The sequence below is a fragment of the Meleagris gallopavo genome, chromosome 13, assembly GCF_905368555.1.
Source record: "Meleagris gallopavo chromosome 13, MGAL_WU_HG_1.1, whole genome shotgun sequence".
In the NCBI taxonomy this organism is placed as follows: domain Eukaryota; kingdom Metazoa; phylum Chordata; class Aves; order Galliformes; family Phasianidae; genus Meleagris; species Meleagris gallopavo.
The window spans coordinates 14785248-14808946 of NC_139416.1; the positions used below are offsets into that span (position 1 = coordinate 14785248).

At 40.3% G+C, this 23699-nt stretch overlaps 1 protein-coding gene and 1 pseudogene across 13 annotated transcripts; one reads left to right on the forward strand and one right to left on the reverse strand.

Moving 5' to 3' along the window:
- Positions 1–519: 519 nt before the first annotated feature.
- ATMIN (ATM interactor) lies at positions 520–19176 on the forward strand. Of its 13 annotated transcripts, XR_014886048.1 has the most exons (8): positions 520–777; positions 5307–5432; positions 6451–6650; positions 7627–9597; positions 11397–11434; positions 16442–16522; positions 18588–18655; positions 18969–19176. XR_014886048.1 is itself a non-coding variant. In XM_010718064.2 (4 exons), the coding sequence occupies exons 1-4, from the start codon at positions 574–576 to the stop codon at positions 9455–9457; spliced, it is 2361 nt and encodes a 786-aa protein (XP_010716366.2). In that variant the 5' UTR covers positions 520–573; the 3' UTR covers positions 9458–14600. The 13 variants fall into 13 exon arrangements, 1 of the variants encoding a protein (XP_010716366.2); XR_014886041.1 differs by having other exon boundaries at positions 7627–11434; positions 18568–18655; XR_014886044.1 differs by having other exon boundaries at positions 7627–11434.
- Positions 18993–20398, reverse strand: LOC146543501 (uncharacterized; annotated as a pseudogene).
- Positions 20399–23699: the final 3301 nt, after the last annotated feature.

Consider the following 23699-nt stretch of genomic DNA (forward strand, 5'->3'; position numbering starts at 1 on the left):
GTCTGAAACAAGCCCAGGTTTGGTGCAGATGCTGCAGTCTGTACACGTGAAGGATTGGCTCTTTGTACCTCATACTGCACTCTTGGAACGGGTGCCACCAAGCTTCTAATAGGCACTTCAGTCTGTGCTGCACTTTTCCTGATGTGCTCTCCCAAATCGAGGGAAGGATTTATTGTAAAGTTACAAAATTCTGTATCACATTTAAATACGTGCCCTCCAGCCTGTTACTGGAAAAGGCCACCTATGTCCTCTTTGGTAACGAGACCAACTTCCCTGTCCTTCTAGGCTCATTTCAGCACTCGGTTCCCGCGCTGGGGGCTGCTGTACGGCACCGAGATGCATTTATTCCTTACTGCAAGTAGAATACACGCAGCTAAGAAGGCACTAAAAAGAAAACAGGCGCAGCGGTGAGCACCGGGACGCGGCTGCAAGCGTCCTCCTCACAGCGGCACGGCCCTTCTCACATCGCTAACGCGCAACATGAGCTGCGCTGCAGGCACTCCGTGACGCGCCGGCCGCTCCCCGCCCCTGTTTCCCGCCCCCGGAAGCGGGGCGCGAGCACCTGACAGCAACATGGCGGCGGCGGGGCGGCGCGGCGGGGCCGTGGGGCAGCCAACCGCGGGGGACCCGCCGCCCGCCCGCGAGCTGGTGCGGCCCTCGGTGACGGAGCTGTCCCAAGTGAGGACCAACATCCTGTGCACCGTGCCCGGCTGCGGCAAGGTGCTGCCCAACAGCCCGGCTCTCAACATGCACCTCAGCAAGGCCCACCGGCTCCAGGTACCGCCCGGCTCGGTGATGGCCGCCGGTACCCGCGGGGCTGCTGGGGGAGCGGCTATCGCGGGTATCGCGGGGCGTCTCGGTAGATCCTCCTGAAGAAGCGTGCCCAGGTTCATGTGTAAATGCATCGGTGTGCGCACAGGTCGGGCGGGCTGTGGAGGATTGCACGGCAGCAATGTGCAGAGTGTTACCCGTTACGTACCAGCCGCTGTGCTGGTAGCTCAAAGTTTGGGACTCGGTTTCCGTTTATTCCCTTCGGTGTATCGCTTGTTTTTCTATGGCGTGGGAGGTGCACCCGCAGCATGGGCAGCGGCTGGCAGCGTGTGCAGGCCGTGCCCGGCCTCTGCTGGGTCATCCTTCTGCTTTATTTGTTGATAATATCGGTGAGCGACAACACAAAAAGCTGAGGGTGCCATTTTGGAGAGAAGCACTCATTGCCACGGCACTACGTGTGGGGAGGAGGGTGGGTGGCTGAGGGTGGCCTGACAGCAAGTTGCTCTTATTTTTCTCCAAGTCCCCGTGCAGGGGGTATGAGGGTGAATGCCATTCCTGGAGAACTCTGAGCACAACATTCCTGGCTGCATTGGGAAGAAGCAGCTACAGAGGGCAAACAATTAACTGTTGTTTACGGAAACGGCAAAGGAAGGAATCAACAGCGCGTTTCAGCCCATCGTTTGTGAGGAGGAGAAAATGATCTCAAGGATACTTGCTGTGAATCTCAGCATTACAACTCCCATCTGAAAACAGTGAAAAGTACAAAATTGAATAGAAATGCAATACGCACCAACAACTTTTGTCTTAATATGTATTTTGCCTTCCATATGCATATTTATGGATAGAGGTATAAGAGTAGTTTGAAGTGGTCCTTCAGGCTCAGCAGACAGTTTTGAACTGGGTCTGAGTGTTTGCAGCGCCCCCTGATGCTGCGAGGGCAGCAGCAGTGTGTTGTACAGTTAAGGTGAGTAAGGAAGTGCTTCTCTCTGAGCTGACTTCTTAGTGCCCTGTGTAACTGTAATATGTTTCGTGCACCTTTCTGCTAAATCTAGCTTGGGGAGGTACTGAAACATACAGTTTCAGGTTGCATACAGCTTCCCAGAAACATCTCGCTTATTCCAATGTTGTAATTGAGAGAGAATATTACCAAGGCTTAAGGGAGATCAAATTTTCCATGTTGTCTTTCAGGTAAAACATATTCAGCGTTATGCATGTCTTCACTATGCATCTTGAATGGGAGAATAAGGGTACTAAAGTAAAATGTAAATGTAAGTTTGTTACTCCGTGTCTCCATAGGGGAATGGAGTTGAACTAATACAGGAATTTTTCCCTTTAAGAGAGATTTGATTCCCAAGACAAAAATCATAGAATCACAGAATGGCCTCAGTTGAAAAGGACCACAATGATCATTTAGTTTCAACCCCCCTGCTATGTGCAGGGTCGCCAACCACCAGACCAGGTTGTCCAGAGCCACATCCAGCCTGGTCTTGAATTCCTCCAGGGTTGGGGCATCCACAACCTCCTTGGGCAGAAAAGTAGTTTAGTAGACTGCGTTTGTCAGCGAAACATGAAGAATTAGTGAAAGTGAGGCATAGCAAATAAGAGAGTAGGGAGGTACTGGGGAATGTAGTAATTCTGAAAAGGAGAGAGGCTGGCATGGTTAATTTGCATTAATAAAAGTAGTACCAGCAGGATCTTTTCATGACAAAAACAATGCGGCATTGTCACTGCAGAAGGTATTTACATAGAAAGCAAGATGAGCCTGTAAAAACAGAGTTACATGCAGTAGTGCTATTATTCTTTTGTGAACCTGTAACAGAAAATTGATCAGTCTTGGTTTGTAACAGAAGTAGTTGAGATGGGAAATACTTGTAAAAGTTGTTTGTTTGCGGATGTAACCAATAGGGTAGTGCTGCTGTGGGAAGGACAAGCGTGGAATATTGCAGAAGGATATTGGCTTTCTGTGTCAGGGTAAGAATCTGATTCAAATAAGGTGAAATACCGAAGATGCGTAGAATCTTCAACAATTATAAATGGCAAGTGGAAATTAAAAAAAAAATAGGCTTGTTTGGCCTACCAAAGAAGAAATGGTGAAATGTTAATTTCTAGCTGTTTGTTTTCTGACTTCTTAGCTTAACTGAGCCAATGAAAACATGAGAACAGTGACATTTAATTTAGAAACTGGCACTTAATATATTAGGCTTGAAAACTTTTGAATGCTTCCGTCTTTTGTCTGTGTTATTTTATGGAGAGAAGAGGAAGACTTCTATGTAGTTTAAAAATGAATCTAGAGGAATTAATATAAAGGATTCAGTGGATTCCTGTGACAACAAGGAGACTGCCATCAGTGCTGCACTGCAGTGCGCAGCTTGCCCTCCGGGTAGGTGACCCAATGCAAATGTTACACTTAGTTCTTATATAGTTCTTATTCTAAAGCAGAGTGGACTTATTTCCTCAGAGCTATCATCTCCTGCTTCCAGGAATGTTGTGAATGTTGCCTGTAGTCTACTGTAAGGTACTGTTTTAAGTTAATCCAGCAGACAGAGTAAACCTGCTGCAGGGAAGCCAGACGTCACAAAGTTCACCTTGGCTAAATCTGTAGCACAGACTGCTGCTGCCTGCTCCTCCTTGCTGTTGGTACAAGTCCCAAGTGTTAGTGTTCCTTACAGTGCAACTGGCTGTGCTGTGAGGTGTTAGTGTGCAACAAATACCTCCAGTAAAGCTGTCAGTAGGTATTGCAGAAATGTGGGGAATAAAATCGGATGTACAAAGAAAGGACTTGTGAAAATGCCTAAAATATGTGTGATTAATCTTGTAGAGCCAGGATGGCTTTGAAGAAAGTCTAAACAAGGATAGTGTCTGGTTAGGGTTACTTGTATGCATACGGAATCTCTCAACTTGTCACAGCAGATCTGTTGTGATCTGCACCTGGAAAATCTGTGTTCCAGCTGTTACATCTTCTTACTTATGTTTATGTGTTTTGATAACAGTTGGCATTATTCCACACCTTAGTACTGAAGCCATTTCTAAAATCTGACTGTGGTATATCTGCTGAGTGCCTGAACATATTTTCCTGTCATTTATTGAATTGCAGTGTTAAATGTAGCATGCTTTGAATAAATTCTCATGTATTCCTAAATAACTCAAACTGCTGCTTACTAAGCTTACCAATTTCATCTGCACTTGGAGAGTACAAATGCAGCTTTGATTAAAGGGATAAATATTATTCCTCCCAAAGGCTTGAAGACTTGCATCTAGTGAAATTATTTCTGGAAAAATTTGGAGTTAAAGAGTGTAATTGCAGGCAGTGGGGCTGGAACAACCAGATTTCACAGTGGTTATTCAGCAGAGATAAAACACGCCTGTTACTGAATAGCTTGTCCATGGGAAAGGCTGCTGCTTAAAGTGCTACAGCATTACAAGAAAACTCCCCCTTGACGGAATTATTCTGGTAGTGGGGATTTAGAGTGAGAAATGACAGCTGTTTACTTCACCTGAGCCTATTGCACTTTGTGAGTCCTTGCATATGGTCTGACCTGTGCAAACATGACAGGGCTGGAATTCTGCCCAAAGAAAGCAGCTGAGAAATCACTGCCATGGCTTCCACATTTCACCACTTCCCCTGCTTCCTCCCACTCTTATCATACTGAGGAAAATCAGGTGCAGATCTCAAACAAGGGTCTATGCTGGTAATTCCTACCTGAGCAATGAACCTGGAAGGCTACTGCAGGCTGCTGTAATTGGCTCTGGGTCGGCCTCCTGCTCAGTCTCATGGTGTAAGGAGACTGTCAGGTAACCAGAGCATCAGCTTTTGCTCGTAGTTTGCTTTTAACTTTTTGGTAATACAGTCGTTTGGTATTTCCACAAAGACTCCTTTGGTTAGGTTATACATAGAGGGATGTGTCTTGACCGGCTGTGGCTGTGTTTTCAGTAGCAATAGGTTCTCTATTGTTGAATAATTTGGATGTTCCCATCAGTGTGTCCCTTTTATAGGTATTTTTGTGGTTGTCTTTGAGCCACTTAATGTTTCTTTCTTTTGTTGTGTGTGTGTGATAATTCTTGTGAGGTACATGATATATTTTTATTGTATTTTTATATGTATCATATTATTGGAATGCACAGGTAAATTCATGTTTGGAGTTTCAGAATTGACATACCAGCTGTCAGTTTTGTAGACTGGACAAATTTTGGTTTGTAACTTAATTTCCTGTGGGAAAAAGGTTTTTGGCTCAAATCGTGTAATAGATGGGTGTATCTTGCAGCCTTGAGCAAATATCTTGGAGGAGGTAGATAGTACAGTACCAGTACTTCATGAAGCTTGTTATGATTTCACTCAGTAATTTTGATGAATTTGCAAGATAGTATCCATGGAGGTGGAAAATTCCATTAGAACTTCCCATTCGCTTAGTGAAGTGCTTTCAACTCATTGAGGTGTGTAAAATAATTGAGCCAAAGTTGAGGTGTATTCTGAATGCTGCCTTTAATTACAAACCTGTAGAACTGTTGTCAGCTTCTCAATTTATTGTTTTTTTTAGGATGGAAAATTTAATGCACCAATAAGGAAGGGTTTGAAAACTCCACAGAAATTCTACTGCTGTCCTATTGAAGGCTGCCCCCGAGGACCAAACAGACCATTTTCCCAATTTTCTCTTGTAAAACAGGTATTCCTTTTTCCTACAGATTAATATCATACCAATTTGTTCCAGACCATCTTTACTCTAGAGTGCATGCTTTCTCATTCAGATAGGAGCAAGTCCTCAGCATGTATACAGGGCTCGGGTTGTATGTGCATTAGCTCCATGTGGGCATATGGTTGGTGAATTTGCATCAGAGGGCTTGAAGCTTTTGATCAAGCAGATGGTGGTATGTTCTGCTAAAATTGACAGCTGCTCTCTGCAAATTAGTAAGACTGAGAAAGATCAGAGAGGGGAAAAAATCAGCAGCAAACAATGAAAGTTTGAAATGCAGCAGAGGCTTTTAAAATGCTTTTTCCAGTGGTCAAGGTTTAACATTTTTTTCTGTTTCACTATCAAAATACATTTGCTTGCAAGACATCTGATTAAGAAACACGTAAAATGGGTTTCTTTGTGAAAGATCAAAAAGCATACTTCTGTTGGTCACCTATGGAAGCCTGGACTGTAGGAGATGAATGCTACATGGTGCCATAAATGAAAAGCAAAAGTTCTGCTGGTTGCTCTGTAGCTGTCCTGTTTGACTCGATAGTGTTTGCACAATAGTAGATTCTCAAGAGTATCTACATGTTGCAACATAGACTCTTTGGGAAGATTGGTCTCTAGCCAATAAGACAAGGACAATAAGAAAATTCATATTTTATCAGGACACATAAATTTGTACCTGCATTTTGAAGTGGTGGAAGCTGCTGGTACAGAACTAACATGATCAGGAGTCTCCCAGTACTTCATTCTCATAGCTTGGAGAGCTGAACATACTAGGAACTTTGTGTACACACAAAGTATGTGCAAATAAAGTCTCGTTAATTGTTACATTCCACTTCTTGCCTGCACCCATCTTGGGCAGCCCTTCCTACTGAGAGATTTCAAAAGATTTTAATCCTGCTTCTTAGTGCTATTGAACAACTAAAGAAAAATATACAAATATTGTTTTCCTAAAAATGGCTTAGCTGAAGGGCTAATGTTTACTTTTCATTGTGTATTGTAGCACTTTATGAAGATGCATGCTGAAAAGAAGCACAAATGTGACAAATGTAGTAACTCCTATGGTACAGAATGGTATTTGAAACGGCATATAGAGGACTGTGGCAAGACTTTCCGGTGTACTTGTGGGTGTCCCTATGCCAGCAGACCAGCTTTACTGTCTCATATTTACAGAACTGGACATGAAATTCCTGCAGAACACAGGTAAAATTGAAGCAATTAAGTACTGCTGCTTGTATGCTTCCCTGAGTCCTCTGTCCCCCATATACTGGCTTTCTGTCTCCTTTCTGTTGACCACGTTTGAGATTAGCTGAGATTAGTTGAGATTGTTTTAGCTGTAAAGCAATCTGCCATTTCTTTGTTCTGTTGCTCTTAGCAGTTTCTGTTTTGTTTCAGGCAAAGACAGTTGTCTAATCAATACCATCAGTTTTCCCTGTATGTAAACCAAAAAGTTCCATCAGCAAGTTACTGATGACACTTTGCTGCATGGCATAAATGTTTGTGGTTCTTGTTGGAGCAGTTCTGTGGAAGTAGAGATGATTTGGAAATGCTTACAGCTGGTAATGGTGGTGTGCAATGCAATTGAGTTTTTCTTGTATAGCCTAGTCAACTTTGCTACTGTAAGTGGATTTTTTTTAATGCATGTTTTGATTGATAGTTTTCAGGTGTGCCTGTATTTCATAAAGGGCAATCTGTTTCCTGAGACATAACCTATCTTCCTTGGAGGCTCAGCTGCTGCAAAATTAGTACTCCTTCACACAAAAATTAATTGTGTCCTCAGTTTCTGTGAGAGACCTTTACCTGACAATAATTTCATAAACCTGTCTTGTCAATGCTCAGCCTGAGCTAGCATCAAAATCACAAAGTAACTGCCTTCAGATCAATGTTAAACATCTAAAGGGGAGAAAGCCTCAAAGTCTCAATCTCCATTTAGAACATAGATCTTCATAAAAGCAGAAACCTTTTTTTTCTTCTTCTTTTTTTTTTTTTAAATGGGAGGGTAAGGCATGAAGTTTTACAAAACAGAAGTTCCTGGAGATCTTTTTTATTTTAATCAGGATTAGTCCTATACAGCCTCATCTGGGATTTGAGTTAATATTTGCAATGCAGTGGCTCAAAAAATGGATGGCAGATGTATTGTGCTTGAAGGGAACATAAATTATTGATCTCATATTCACAGGGATCCTCCTAGTAAGAAAAGGAAAATGGAGACCTCTGTACATAATCAGCAGTTGGCAGAGAAAGCAAATAAAGCATTCATCGATACACACAGTAATAACCCTGGGACTCAGGAGCTGGAATCATCTGAAGTGAAACTAGTGGCATCTTTTGAAGGTTCCTGCAATTCTAACTTCACAAAGCAAGTGCACCCAAAATGTACACCGAAGATGCTTTTGCCAAAGCCCAAGGTGGCTTTGGTTAAACTTCCAGTGATGCAGCTTGCTCACTTGCCTGTGTATGTATCTGCAACAGATTCTTCTGTCAAGCCTGTTGTAGTGGCTGTTGATAATCAAGGTTCAGTTGTGAGTACTGTTCATTTATTGCCTCAATCTGTGGGAATTCTGATTCCAGCACTGGAGGCGGAAACACTTGTATTTAAAGATTCTATGCCAGTTTCGAAAGTGACAAACTCTGGTGATAACGAAGCAGTAAGTACTGGTGTACAAGTTGACTTGGATAAGGTTGCATCAAGTAGCCCAGGACAAGAGCTGGGGAATGTTTGTCACAAGAATAAAATTTCTTCAATAAATGTACAGACTGACTTATCTTATGTTTCTCCAAATTTTGTACCAGCTGCAGCCTGGACTCCCGATTCTTCTGTATCTTCCTGTTCTCAGACAGATCTGTCGTTTAGTTCACAGGTTTCATTACCCATCAGTGTACAAACACAGACATTACTGCCTGCTTCCAAACTGACTTCGTCCATAGCTGCTCAGACTGATGATTTTAGTCAGGCTTGTTTTCCAACGTGTGGCATTTCTAGAGAGACTCAAACCAGTAGGACGCAGGATTCTATTGATGGACGAGTGCAAATGGACCAGGCTGTAATGTGCAGTGACATCTTTGAAAATGTTCATTCATCATATAATGGTTCTACTCAAATTGAACTTCCAGAAAATAACTTAATGGCTACAAATATAGATCAAACCTTGCTGCAGAGGAGTAATTGCAAGAGCCTCAATCAAGACACAGTGAAGTCTGAATCTCTTATTGGGTTCAGTACCCAGGCTAATATACTTCCACCTCAAAATACGATGGATAATCAAACTCAGACAATGGACTTGCTAAGTGATCTGGAAAATATCTTTTCAGGAAACATGTCTGGCCAGACACTGGATAATCGTGGCCTTTTGTCTGAGACTAGTTCTAATGCTGACACGCATCTGCCATCTGGTTCATCACAGAGCACTGGAATAGACTTTGACATTGAAGAGTTCTTTTCAGCATCCAATATCCAAACTCAGACTGAAGAGAGTGAGCTTGGTACCCTACCCTCCGAGCCAGTTTTGGAGTCACTAGATATTGAAACTCAAACTGATTTCTTATTCTCAGATAGTGCCACTCAATCATATAGCTGCAGAGGAAATTCTAACTTCTTAGGTTTGGAGATGTTTGATACACAGACGCAGACAGACTTGAATTTCTTTTTGGACAGCAATACCCATCTGCCTTTAGGAAGTATTCTGAAGCAGTCTAGTTTCTCCATGAGCACTGACTCATCAGATACAGAAACCCAGACAGAAGTATATCCTGCCACTAAAAACGTACCTAACCAGAACATAGAAAGCAAAGTCCAGCTCAATAGTGCTGAAACACAGACTATGGATAGCTGCTTTGAGAATCTTGGGAATTTATTCCTTACCAGCAATGAGACACAGACAGCAATGGATGACTTTCTTCTGGCTGACTTAGCCTGGAATACAATGGAGTCCCAGTTCAGTTCAGTAGAAACACAGACCTGTGAAGAGCTGTGCTCCTTGTTTCAGAGCTCTGACAAGCCCAGTCATTGAGTACTGTGTAACAGAACTGTTTCCTGTGGTTTGAAATTAAGTTATTGGGGTGGGAAAGATGCATCGACCAAGTAACCCATTTCGCATTGTTGAATGTAGTTATTGTGTGCGGTTGGCCTAAAAGACTTTTCATGCTGAAGGTACTAAATTGAAAATGTAACTTCAACATAAGTTATATGTGCATAAGGGGGGGGGGAGCATAACATGTTAATGTACATTTGAACCTTAAACAGTTTGTGGTGCCTATGTTTTTTGCTCAATCTTCATTACAAACTGCTTCATTTAAACTGAAGAACCTTTTGAAAGTGTCCCACGTATATCTATTTCTGGCTTATGTATAGGGTTCCACTATGCTAGACCAAAACCTGGCCTGTCCAATTCAGATGCTTCCCTGAATTGCAGGGGAGGATTCTTTTAGTGTAAGCTACTTCTGTTTACTTTTTTTGGTAGCTTGTATTTTTAATCTGGCATGAACATAATAAGCCGTACCATTTTTTCCTTTATGCCTTCACAGCTCTTTCTCCTGTTCAGAACATTGCAACTTGAACACCCGTCCAGCAGCCATAGATACATGTAGACTTGAATTATGGAGCACTGATGGTTTGCAAAACATGTAGAAAGCAGTAGTTGTTCTTCCCAGGTGCTACTGATGCCCTTTGAAGGGTAGAAAAAGAGCTTAGAATACATAATCACTTGGAAAATTGTTACGATGTCCTTTTAGCCCTTGTCATCAATGGGACTGAAGTGATTTAAAGTCTTCAGAAGGGATTTGCTTGAATTATTTCTGACTGTAAGACATAAATGTTACAGTGTTTGTGCCTCAGAAACTGGAATAGTTTGTTTTTTCTGAAATTCCTCTATTTTCCATGAAGATGTAAGTTGGGAAATGTCACAATGGCTTATATTTCCACTACCTTAACAAAAACCATCAAGCATGAGAAACTGAATTCTGTGAAATATTTCTTTTCCTGTACTTGGATTTATGTTTCCAGAACTGAAGCAAACTCAACTGCATACAACAGAGCTGGGAGATGTGCTCACAAAAACCCTTTCAGAAAAGATGTATTTTGCTTTTGCACATTGATCTGAAGCAGGTGGTTCCTGCAGCTTTTGGGAAGTTTTCTGAGTGTAATCAAAAACTTGGACTGATCTGTCAAAGAGAAACATGTGACCTCTTGGATTTTTGTATTTATTTTACCCTTTGTACTGTGCTTGTAGCAGATGTATTCACATGGAAAAAACAAAGCCAGTTGTGAATGTATGCTGGAATTTGGCCTTAACCGATTCTTATCTTCTTGTAATGCCTGCAGAAATGTAGGCCTCTGTTTTTGTCCTGGACAGGTTTTAGTTTCTATTACATTAATTGAAAAATGAAACATCTTTATGTCATGTTCCTGGGCTTTACTTCTCTGTTGTTGGAGGTACTGTCTGCGTGTTTGCTAGGCATCCCACCACTAACGGCTGTCCAAGCTGCAGTTTTTGAAGACTTGCTGTGTTTTGTGCACAGCTTCGTATCTTCAGCTCAAGGATGTGGGAGTACAGTTACTCACCCAACACAGCTAGCTTGTTTTCTTGAAAATGAGCAATACCTTTTGATTTTATCTTACCGCTCTTTAAATTGCCATATTTAAGTCAACACAGCAATCTGATAAGTATCAGAATCCTGCACTGGTGGCGTATGTCCTTCATTTTGGATATATTAAATATTTTTGTGAAAATGCAAAGGCTGCAATCAGGCTGTCCGTAGTTGCAGAATCCCACAGTAAAGCTACTGAAACCTGGTCCAAAATATCCTTAGTCAATACTACGTATTCTTAAAAATGAAACAATTTATTTTAAATGGGTAATGGACTATTTTGACCACTGTTTTCAAAATAAACTTCACTGAGAGCTATTTCTTGGTAGTACTAAAATGATACTTATCTCCCTTTTTCTGCAGTTTGTCTCTGATTTGATTTTCAAGGCACTGACTCTATTGTAAGTATTGGTCAGTAGTGACTTACTATTTTGCTCATTCTCTCCTCTGTGTCCTCCACTGCCATTTGAGCCGCTATATGAAAAGTAACATCAGGTTGTCCACAACCTTTTAGCACAAACTTTTATCTGGAAGTGATACTAATACTACTTGTGCTTGCTCTTTGCATTTCCTGCTTAATTAAGTTACGCTGCCATTGCTGGCTCTTGATCTGGATGTCTGTGTAAATACTATTCTAAAACTGAATTAGTAGTTTAATTAGTCTAATTAGTGGTAGACTTGTGCGTTTCTTTTGTATTTAAGGAGAAAGGCTGAGATATGCCACTGTCTATTAACCACTGCTTCAGCAAGTCCAGTTTTTTGTCTCTAGGAAAGATAGTGCTCCAGTAACCTGTAGAGTCTGACAAATTGCTACAGTTGGTCAGGCTATTTCCAAATTCTTCATGGTTCATCATGGTGTCAGGAAAAAAAAAAAAAAAAAACACCTTCATCCTGCGTTTAGTTTACTGTAATTTCAACCTTGCTGAGACTACAGCATTCTGCTAAGAACTGGTCAGGAAAGGTGAATTTGTTAGCTATACTATCCAATTTGTTTTAAATAATTTCAAAATATCAGTGTCTTAGTTTTCTTAGATAGCTGAAGATAATCATAAGTCACAGATATCTTTGCAGAATTTAGTTTTGTGCTGTTTAAGAATAATACAGTTGTGTATACATTAAGTTCCATGCTTGAATTCTTCAATGCAGCTTCTCTGGAAAGAAAAAAAGATAAATTTTACACCAGTGTCTGGTCAACTGATGGATGTAATCCCCCATTGGCTGTTAGTGTGCATGAGTGGGCAAAACTGAACAGATGTGCTTGAAACTTTTGTCTTCTGGGAGAGCACTGATTGTTAGAAAAGTTAACTATGTCCCAAGAAAATGTAGGACACACGTTCTATGAAAAGCACAAAACAGCCCTCAGAAAAAGAGAAAAAAGAGTTCTGTCTTACATCATGTCTTGTTGCCTTACATATTTGTTTGTATGAGAGTAGATAGAGTTTCTTCTATTTTTTGGAGTTAAGCTTGTGTCTGTTTCCACTACCGTGGCTGTAAATGCTTGTTTCTGCTTTGGGAAAGGAGGGAGTCCTCCTCTGGCTCTTAAAGGCAGCCTAAGAGATCTTGCTAGTTTAAAGTCAACGTATTAATGCTCCAGAATCTAGCTATGCAAAGCTGTTTGTGTGTAGAAACTTCTCATTTCCAAAGGATATGAAATCTTAAGGAAAAAGATGTGTGCAGCTATTTAACTTTAAAAGCTGTAAAAAACTCCAGTTTTAAACAATTCAGGATCTATAACTTAATATGTGTAACTAACACTCCTTTCCATATTTTATTCCAAGACTCACTCTCACACCTTTTCTCTATTGAAAACAAAAGGTTAAATGTCCTTGTTAGCCATATACCTTGAGAGTGTAGAGGCAACAGAACAAAGAAAGGTGACTGCCTTCCACTGTTTTAAGTCTTTATCCTGGTAACACACCCTCACATGCTGAGACAGATGCAAATTGATCTTTCTGTGTGGCTGGATAAGAGATGTAAGCATTGGCAGGATTGGGATTTTAGGGTCTTCAGGGCTTTTTGGTTGTTTGATTTTGACTTTTTTTTTAATAACCCTATGTGGGATAAGTAAGATCAATAGAACCATACTGAATCAACGTAAGGTGCTAAACTTGCACAATGTTACTGAAATGACAACTCAGAGGTGAACCAAACTTACTTGCCTTTATTATCAGGTTGTACAGCTTCCTTTTGGATACTTTTGACTTTTTTCTTTCTTTTTCTTTTTCTTTCTTTTTTTTTTTTTTTACCATCATCTCAGTGTACAATTTACAGTTCCAAATACATTCACACCAAAATGTTTTTAATGTTGTGAGCTTTTTCATTCCTGTTTGAGTGAAGGTGCTGCTATGCTTGTGTTCATAATAGATCTACTGTAAACAGACTTCCGTAACAATTCCACTTGAACACTATGAGGATAGGGTTGTTGAACAGCAAGCTGCTTCAATGCATGGGGCAAACGTGCATCTTCTGTTCTTTTTGTTGCGGTGGGTCTTGATTTGATTTGTTGTTTCTTTCTGTGGTTCGTGTGAATCAAAATGGGTGCTAAAAGGATTTAGTGGTTAGAGCAGGACTGCATTTTCTTGCTTAAAGTGCCATTGCTATACAGTGAACAGCATCAAGGAACTACGTTGTTCAGTTCTGCGTTGCCATGCAGTCAGGTTGATGTTTGTCTTCATGTGTGTGACTCTTCCACTTGACTGAAAATGTCATCAGACGGCCTGAAACAGTGGAAATCCCTGACTGAGCTGCAGATCTCTGGTTAAATAACAGAAGTCCTTCGCTTCTGATTCTTTCTCATGTGCTGGTTTTTCAGGAGTATCTTCAACATAACTAGCAGTGGAATATGATGGATGGCTTGTGATGAAGTAAGCCATGCCGTAGCCATTTCTCAATGAGGAACGCTTTACATGCATGCTTCAGGCACTCGCATGCAGAGCTAGATTGACAATACTCTATTTTACAGATATTTGCAAGTGCATCTGTGGTAAGAATAAAGCTAGATATGAAAGTAGCCATATTTTTTCAACTTACAGAATTCAAAACCTGATAATGATCTAGTTTAAACTTGAAACTATTTAGAATGATGAGTAATGTATTTAATGGGTGAGCCTTTCCCAAAGCATGTGTGAGTTAATAAAGCTGAGAAATGTCCTGAAAATATTCTCATCAACTGGTGGGATCTAGCAGACAAATCTAGTTTTCAAAGGTTGTTCATCTTTGATTCTTGCTATTTAAGCCAATAAACTTGCAATAAGCAGAGAAAAGCAAGTATTTGTTTCTGATACCTGTTTTATGAGTGACAATCCCAAAGAAGGAATGTTGTCCTAACAATTGTGAAACGTTTAAGTATATTAATGCATGCAGCAAAACAAATAAACAAAAAACAAACAAAAAAAAACAACCTGTGCCAAAATACTGATTCATATTTCCTTATGTTGGAAACTGAATTGTTACACAGAGCTACTAGTAAGTTATTCACACAAGTATTGAAACCTTGTGTTCACAAATGAAACACTTATTTAGTCCTGTAAATTATACATATTTTGGAATAAAGTGAATTTCAATCAATTTTTGCCTTTTGTTTTCTGCTGTGATCTTCTGTAGAGGCACAAGTAGGGCATACAGTGCCTGTTAGTAAGCACCACCCATTGCTCTGCAACATCTTATCTTTGGAAAGCCAGCTATCTTTTGAATAGGTAGAGTTTTTGTAACTTACAGCAATCTTACAATGTCAGTCCTTCATCTCCAGAGGCAGGAAAAACTTAAGTTTTCCTATGTTTTTCTACTTCTCAATAAATCCTGGGAACTTAAAACATACAACACAAATGTAATCAGAATAAGAAGATGCTGTATTTTTATGAATCTGAAACGACCATAAGGGAGGTTCTTTCCTTTAAGTGAGCCTTTGCTTAGAGTTTTTGTGCCAAAATGGGTGTATATAGCTCAGGCTGGATTCCTTTGACCAGCAGCATTTGGGCTGTAGGAGTAGTGGTGCTCCATCTCGGACTTCTTAATGTGTGCAAAATTCAATCTGCCTTCAATCATCTTGTACACATGAAGAGCACGTCTGCAGTAGTTTCTGCTCCCAGATAAGTCTTTTTTTCCACAAGAGGCTCTTGGTTCAGAAGGATTACTTGTTGTTCAGCACTCTTACCTAAACCTGTAATTTTCAAGAGTCCTAAGCAGAAATTAACTGCATTATGATGATTAGCTTTCAGAGTATCCTACTTTAAAATTACAGTCCTTTTTATTAGCTTATATTATTTTGCAATATATTTTAATTCATAGAGTAACTTTTAATATCATTAAAATTTAAAAAGCTAGACTAGATTGAGTAGGACCATGGATGATTGTTGTCCCCTTCCCCTCTTGCATAAGCCCTGTGCTTAGCAATAATGATCCAAACCTTTTCTGTTATTTGGAAAATACAAAATGCTCATTTCTGCTCTTGTATATCTTGTCAACTTGCATATTAGTTCAGAGAAGACGAATGAGCACATACTCTGTGATGGAAAGCTCAGCTGTACTATTACAGTGGCTGCAGTCACAACTGAAACACTCTGTGGTGTTCCATGCTGCTGCTTTCAGTGCTATTACATGCTGAGGTCACTATTTGCACAACGCAGCTTTCAGTTGTAGTGATAGCAAAGGATGGAAGGTATTTCCTGGAGGCTGTATGCATTTCTCTTTAGAGCATTTAAAATTATCTTTGAAAGAATCAGATGCATAAAGTACTGACTGTCCTTGCTGAAGTTACAGGCTATTCCTGTTGCAGGAATGAGATGCTGATGAGTTTAGTGGTGTTATTTCAGGCTTATTATTCAGATGGAGCAGATCTGCCCTCCAGACAGCAGTCAGACACTTCAAACAGACCATTCTTGTGAAGCTTTCAAAGATGTCAAGATGGTCTAGAAGGCAGGACAGACTCTTAAGCTTGAGAGGAAGATTATGGCTGTTTAGAAATCAGGGAAGCTCCACCCATTTTTAAAATGCTTTCTTGTTTGGTGTTGATGAGAATTGACTGTTATTCCTTCCGTTGGTGGTAAAAGCACTCCTGATCAGCTTGCATATAGATTCTGAATTTCCTTTGCCTCAAGAAATTGTATCTGTGCAAGCTGACTGCATTCCATCAAAACAATTGAAGGGAGAGGCAAGTTTTCTTTCTGGCTCAGGATTTGGATTTGATATGTCCTGTGGAATTGGTCCTTGAGAGGTTTGGACATAAAAATAAAATGTTGATTTAACTTCCAGGTGTTGTCTCATGTTGTCTCATTGTATTTTTACACTTATCAGCAGTTGTTTTTTTGTTATTGTTGTTATTGTTGTTGTTTTGTTGTTTTTAGTGCCTTGAATACAGGAAACCCTTCCAGCTGATCTAGCACTTAAGTTTGTTTCCTTTTCCTGGACAGGAATGGCTTTATTCCTGAGAGAATCTGATTGTAAACAAGAAGCTGCTGTTTCCCGTGGCAGAAAAACACAATATCTTCAAGGTCACATAACTTAATTAGGCTTTATCACGTGCTGTGAATTTATCTTTATGTTCTAGGCCTTTACTTGGCAGCCTTTCTGGGTGCCTTCTATTACCTTCCTCCCTCCTTTCTTGGCAAATTCTTACATGTATATTGTTCAGTATCCCTTTCTTTCAAGTCTTTCCTGAAGGAAGCACAAAGAAGGTTTGCTTTAGTAAACTAGAAATGTCCCTTTCCTGGAAACAGTGTTTCTTGCTGCAGACTTGCTGGAAACTAAATTGTAACCAGTTTTTAATTGATTTCTTGTAAACTTGGTTGACTGGGCCAAGTCTCCAGTCAACCACGCTTACAGAAGGCATATCAGTAGCAATTTTGCTCACCAGTATTTTGGAAGTGCTTGGTTCATACCTGATAGCATCTCTGTGCAAACCTTTTACCTATGAAACAACAGTAGAGCTATGTTAGTTATTTGTGGGCTCTTCCAACAATAAAAAAATCACCTGTCCCCTAAGCAAGTGCAATCATAATCTCAACATAGATTTTCACTTTCTTTACAAGAGAAAGAGCTTAAAGATTTTTCTATGTCCTCTGTATTTTCTAGCTGTGATTTAGATCTATTTTCACACGTGCTTATGAATCAGATTATAGGAAGAACTCCTAATCTGATAGGTGAGATACTTGACTGTTTTAGAAATTTCAGCAAAATAGTCTTATTTGGCAGAGAACTGGAAAACAGGGAAATATATATTTTAATTTCAATGTTTAACCTTTTTTCTATTGTCTTGAAGAATTTATTAGCCATCTGCAGAGCTGCAACTTGTAATCACTATAATGAACGTGTTTTTTACTAACTGTTAACCCCATTTATTTTTCATTTTTTCTCACTGAAATAGTAATGTTTTCTGTTCTCTGAATGGGAGACTTATTTTTCCTTCCAGGCTATGCTATTAATGTTATTCATTTCACAGATGCATACATGTTTGAATTTTCTACATAGTGGAAAAGAGAGGACTTGACAAGTGTAAATGGAGCACAGCACAAGAAAGGATACCTCCTGTAGAGAAGTGAGAGGGATGGAGACAAAGAGAGGAAGAGAATGGTTTGTTGGAGGATGTCTCTGTTCTGTCAGAATGAGTAACTGTAGCACTATGACTGAACAGCAGGGAGAACAAGAGTTACTGCTAAAAAATTCCTTACATGTTTCCTGGAAATTAAACAGCTGAGGTAGAGCTTGACTGCAAATAGTCATTGGCTGAGATCTTCAGATACAAGGAGTATTGAAAGAGATGAAAGATGCAGACAGATCTTAGAATCAGCTATAATGATCTGTTCCTTCTATGTGAAAGTATGAATGGAAATTTTCAATTACTCCATTCTAAAAGTGCTCTGTTTTTTTAATATTATAAAAGCATCACACAGAAACAAAGCCCGATTGGTGCATTATCTTTCTGAAATTATGCCTCCAGAAGGTGATTATTCTTTAGCTGTGATGTTCCGATACCTGGACACAAGTTGATGGCAGAAAACTGCTAAAAAACTTACATTTATGCACATGCTTTATCAATAAATATATGAATCTACAGTGATGTGGAATTCCTCAATCTAATGCTCTGTTTTAAAGTTAAAATGATGTGCTGTTGGGAGTCTTGCACTGGTATCTTATTTCCCAATTCCAAATTTTCATCAGAGCATTAAAAGAGGAAGTGTAAGTTGCAGTGACTCTCTGCCCTGAGTGCTGGGGAACATGCTCCTTGTCCTGCAGGTGAAGAAGCTGATATTACTGAATTGCAGTGACTGATGTGTCTATAAAAAGATTGCTAATTTAACTTGCTTTTTGTTTAACAGAAAAGTGAAACAGAACTTGATCTGAAAGTTTCTCTATTTAGAATGTTGGAAAAAAAAAGAATACATAGGATACACAGAACGTGTATCTATTAAACAGAAATTGTTTTTACTTTTATAATAAACTTTTATAATAAATAGTTATTATTTTTACTTTAGTAAAATACTTAAAACAAGGAAGAATTGTAAGTGACTGTCAGGTCTCACCATTGTCTGCTTTTCAGGTCATTTCCCTTTCTTCTAGGAGCCAAATTAGTGAGGAACGTATGCAAATGATGTCTGTGAAGTTCACTAGGATTTAGCACCTTTAAGGTAAGAGTATTATTAAATGCCCCACAGAGTAGAATGTTCTTTAAGTTAGGCATTGATTCAGTGATCAGCAGTATCAAATGCCTCATCCCCACAGTAAGCTACAGCAGTCATTCAAAGTGAATCTGAATGAAGAGGCTGCACTTCATCCCCAGAATAAGCTGTTTAAGGTTCTAATAGATCTATCTTATGATCAAAAAGAAACTGAACCTATGTGGAAGTAACTGGCATTCACCAGCTTATAGTGCTATTAATAGTATTTTAAAAACTACAAATATCCCAGTGTCTTGCAAGAAATTTTTTTTTTCCTCTACAGGTTAACAAGGAGAAAAAACAGATGTCATATTGCAATATGGAAATGTCCATTCAATCTAGGTTTTAGTGCAGCTCTTGCAGTGTGGTGGAGCTTTAAGGAAGGTAATGGCCCAGGAGGCAGTGGAACCACCAGTATTTCTGGTGTGTTTCCTTCCTTGACCTCAACATACCTATTCCTGACATTGTAAGCTAAAGAGCCTTGGATATCATGTTTTGTGTACTTTGTTCTTTTTGTGCATGGAATCTGCGTGCAGGCATGATGGATGAGTGCTTCTTTTTGAAGCAGCAAGATTAGAAATGGCCGCTATACTTCTGTCTGATGTAAGAGCACAGTCCCAGGATAACTGCTCAGGATCTTCTTGCAGGAGTGTGACCTCTGTATGACTTGAGAAGAGTTGTGGTAGTTCATGAATTGCTGCGTTTGCCCTCATTTATCATTCATGATGTCAGCTCCCTTTCTATCCTTCTTCTCTGTTCATTTAGCATCATGGCTATGGGAAGCAATCTCAACTGAAGTACCTTCTGAGAGATAATGCCTTTTTTATTCTTCTAAGAGGGGTCTGAAGAGTCCTTGGGAGTGGCATCTTTCACAGGTGGAAGTATTTGTGAAGATTTTGAAGTCAAGGATTCAAAGTCATGTGGATCAAGCACATCAAGTGTCTGGGGTTTTAATGCTTCATGGCTTCTGTATTGTTCACAGCTCCTCGGTTCCACATACAGTTGGCTTTTATTGACAGGCTCTTTTCACCTTGCTATGTTTGAACAGAGTGTACCTTTTTGTTACATATTACTGTTTTAATGCCATGTGTTGTAGAGCAGCAGTTAGACTTGCTAGAATGGATCGACATCCTTTCCTGAAGTGGTATCAGTGGTGGTGGCATCTGCACTTAATTTGTTTTCTGGTTTCAACTGATGTTTTGTGGTCTTGGCTTCTTGATTTGCACTTCTGTCAATAGGTGGCAACATGTCTAAGCAGAACAGGAGCACTTGTCTAAGTGTCTAAGCAGGTGTCTACTTGTCTAACGTGTCTAAGCAGCACTTGGAAGTTTCGTTTGCCTTAAAGTGCTTGACTTGCTTTTGCAACTGAAAGCAGGTGAGTGGATTGGTTCTGTCCCAGCCATGCACCTGGTCATAGAGAAATGATAAATCTAAGGCAGCCCAGAGCATTGCAAGGAGAAAAATGTAGAGGAAGTAGTCTTTGCTGATGCAAATAAATATTCCTGCTATTTGAGTTTTCTTCTAAGAACAAAATAACAGGCAGATGTCCTTCCTATCCATTTACCTCGTGTTCTGAAAGAGCTCTGAACTGAAAAATAGAGCAGAGAGTATCACAACCCTTCCATGTGGGTTTTCAGTTTTAAGCTGATCTGGAACAAACTCATCTGATCTCTGACATATTTATGACAGGTCAACACTGCTGTCTGAGGGGTCACGCAATTTTTCTTCACCATGTGTAAAAGTGATTAGCAAAACAAATTCCCACACCTCCATGAAATGGTTTCAAAGAGGAAAAAAATGTTATTTCCCATCCAGCCCTGCAAAAGAAGGGAAGTTGCCCCAGTGATGAAGAGAACACCACTGTGGCTGACCCTCCCCTTCCCTGCATTCCCCAGTACGAAGGGCTGGCGGTGGGCCTGGAGGGCAGTGAGCCTGAGGAGTGCTGTTCTGACAATTGACGGAACCCACGCCTCTGTGTGAGGAAACGAGGCAGTGCTGGCCTGGAACAGGAGGGATGGGAGGTGGGGGAAAGGTGCTGACAGCACCCCAAGGAAGCAGAGAGCATGAAGAGTATTAAAAATTGAATAGGAAGATAATTGTGTATCTGAAAAAAATGAATCTGAAATGACCAGATAGGAAATGAAAGAAAAACTGTGAGGGAGATGAAGAAAACACAGTGAGATCTTACAGTGTGGATCTTGCAGTGTAAGGAATCATCTTATTTCTTACAGTGGATCACTGCCTGACCAACTGATATTTAAATTGGAAAAATACAAAAAATGGAAATGAATCACGTGATGAATGTATTTTAGTTTCGAAAATCATGAGCGAGCATTACTGGCCTTGTGCTTCCTTCACAGCATGGCACCAGGATGGAACCACAAGCACTCCTACCAGGAGATGGGATTCACAGACATCCCGAAGTCTGTTCACTCCCTTTGTCCAGGACAAACCATGTTACAGGCTGCAGGAATCCCACCTCACCAGCTGCCACTTTGTCTGTGCTGGAAACAAGCAATCAGGGATATTAGGAAAAATTCTCTAAAAGATTGGTCAGGAGCTGGAACAGCTCAGGGAGGTGATGGAGTCACCATCCCCTGGAGGAGTTCAAGAAGGGTTTAAGTGTGGTACTGAAGGACATGGCTTGGTGGGAAATATTGGTGGTAGGTAAATGATTGGACTGAGTGATCTTGGAGGTCTTTGCCAACCTTGGCAATTCTGTGATTCTGTGAATCCTTTTAAAAAGAACACAACTACTTCTATGAGAAAAAAATACTATAAACTGAATGGTGTTTTTCACTTCCAAAGAACAAGATAGGTCTCTTATTTTTTATTTATTTATTTATTTACTTATTTATTTATTGCTTTTCTACTGCAGTCTTAATTGGGGCTTTTTTTAGCTCCCACACTTTCCCAAAGCCTTAAAGCCAATCACAGAGTCTGGAGAGGTGGTTAATGCTTACCTAATAAAATTGTGTTGAGCTCCATCAGGGCACACACAAGGCAGATTCACAAGGTCATGAACTGAAGTAAACTCTTACAACTCCATTTTCTTGTGATCATAGGTTTCTTTGGATCCTGATATTTAAAGTAATATATACATATGTGTATATTTAAATCCAAATCCCCCAAGTGCAGAGTAACCCTCCAAGCTTTCACCTCTCTGCTCATCAGAACATGCAGTCCTTTGGAAATCATTCACTATCCCCTCAAATCAAACAGCCTGGATAAACTCTTGTGCATCGTGCAGCTTACATCTTCACAGATAATGACCACATGTCCTGGTTAGGTGAGGATAATAACTGAATGAGAGCAGAAGCTGACCTTTTGAATGCACACACTGAGTCACTGCTTCATCTCAAAAGCTGATGTAATCATAATGCACTTCATCTTTACATCCATTTTCTCTCTCCACAATTCTTATTGCTATAAATGAACCTGTTTTAGAAAGTTGAAGCAGATATGTGACAGTGGCCACTTTGGATAAGCCCCAGCACACAGACACTCCTCTCCCTGTTAATGGTTCCATCATAGTTCTGCTCAATGCTCCCCAGCACCAGCATCTGCTTTCTCCTAGATTATCTGGAGTTGGGACAACAGATAAATGCAGCAGAAGAGAGCTCAGTTCATTGCCCTCTGTGATTTGCATCAGTTCTGCAAAAAGGCTTTCTCTGAATTGTTTAAATGATAATAAAATAGAAGACTGAATGGCAAGATGAGAAGCTGGAAGCTTTCAGGTATGGGGCTGACTTGAAATGCAGTCTGGCACTGTAGAAGTGTCAGGGCCAGGCAGTGCCATGCAGCAGAGCAGAGGCTGCCTGTAGCTTCTTGTATCAGCTGGAAGGTCTGCAGAAAGTGAGTAGGACAACGTTATTAGGAGAACATTTCTTTCTATGATTGTGCCCTTAAATGTGCAAAAGGATGCCAACAGTGCCTGACTGATTGCCATTTCCTATGTCCAAATGTAATGTAAAACCTTTTGGTTTTTTTACAGTATAATAGAGCAACACTGTGTAGCTCCAGCATTTACATGACAACTGGTCTACTCCTGGAACTTTCAAAACTGTCTCATCATAAAAATACCATTTTGCAGCAGAAAGATGATAGCTGAAGGGGCTATAGTTACAGCAGAACTAATCATTTAGTTACCAGCTTGTTAACATTCCCATTTGAAGAGGAGCCTTGGCTAACATCCTTGTCATAACTAGCGCTGTAAAGCAGCAGACAGATTGAACTTTTAAACGTATATGTTTGTAACACAGAGGGGGTGGTGCATGGCTGCCTACCACTGCATATATTAAGGCACAGTTTCTGTTCATGCTGTAGCACTTGCTCACTTCTAAGAGTTCAAGCACGGTGCACAAATATTTACAGCAGGCAAAGCTGAAATCATTTCCTGTTAGAAATGAAGGTGTCTGCTGCTTCCTGCAGTGGCTGCAGGCCATTGGAGAGGCTGTCTGTGCACGTTTGGTAAATTTCTGTGCCCAGCAGAGACAAGGCTGAGGTGTTTGTGAGAAGCTGAGCTGTGTGGGGGAAACTGCAGGTGAAAACCCGAGCACTTGCAGGATTAGCTGCTACATTGAGCTTTTCACTATTTAAGTCTCATTTAATTCCCAATTTTTAGAAGCCTTTAAAAAGCCTTCTTTCAGCCTTACTCCACAAGGATTGTCTGTGCAATTATTTATAGTGGCCATGCATTCATATTCTTTCTTTCTACTCTTTCCTTTGCAAAAAAAGAGATGGCAAAAAAACAAGTAGGTTTCAGCTGATGATTGCAAGAGCTGAACTCAACCCAAATTTCTGAGCAGCTCATGACATGGCTCTGCTTATAGGGCTGCTCCTCTGCAGCTCACATTGCTTTGACCTGACAAGTCCAAGGCTTAAGACATTGGGTTTTTGCTTTCTTATCATGGAACTTTTTTTTTTTTTAATTATTTTATGTCTTTGCTTTACTTACTTTGGGGAATGGACGTTTTTCAGCTTTGTTACACAAGCTCTGTAGCTTACAGTCATC

Excerpts from the sequence above, each read along its gene's own strand:
- ATMIN (XM_010718064.2), top strand. The coding sequence starts at position 574 with ATGGCGGCGGCGGGGCGGCGCGGCGGGGCCGTGGGGCAGCCAACCGCG. Across the intron at positions 778-5,306 it reads GCAAGGCCCACCGGCTCCAG|GATGGAAAATTTAATGCACC; the intron begins GTACCGCCCGGC and ends TGTTTTTTTTAG. Across the intron at positions 5,433-6,450 it reads AATTTTCTCTTGTAAAACAG|CACTTTATGAAGATGCATGC; the intron begins GTATTCCTTTTT and ends TGTGTATTGTAG.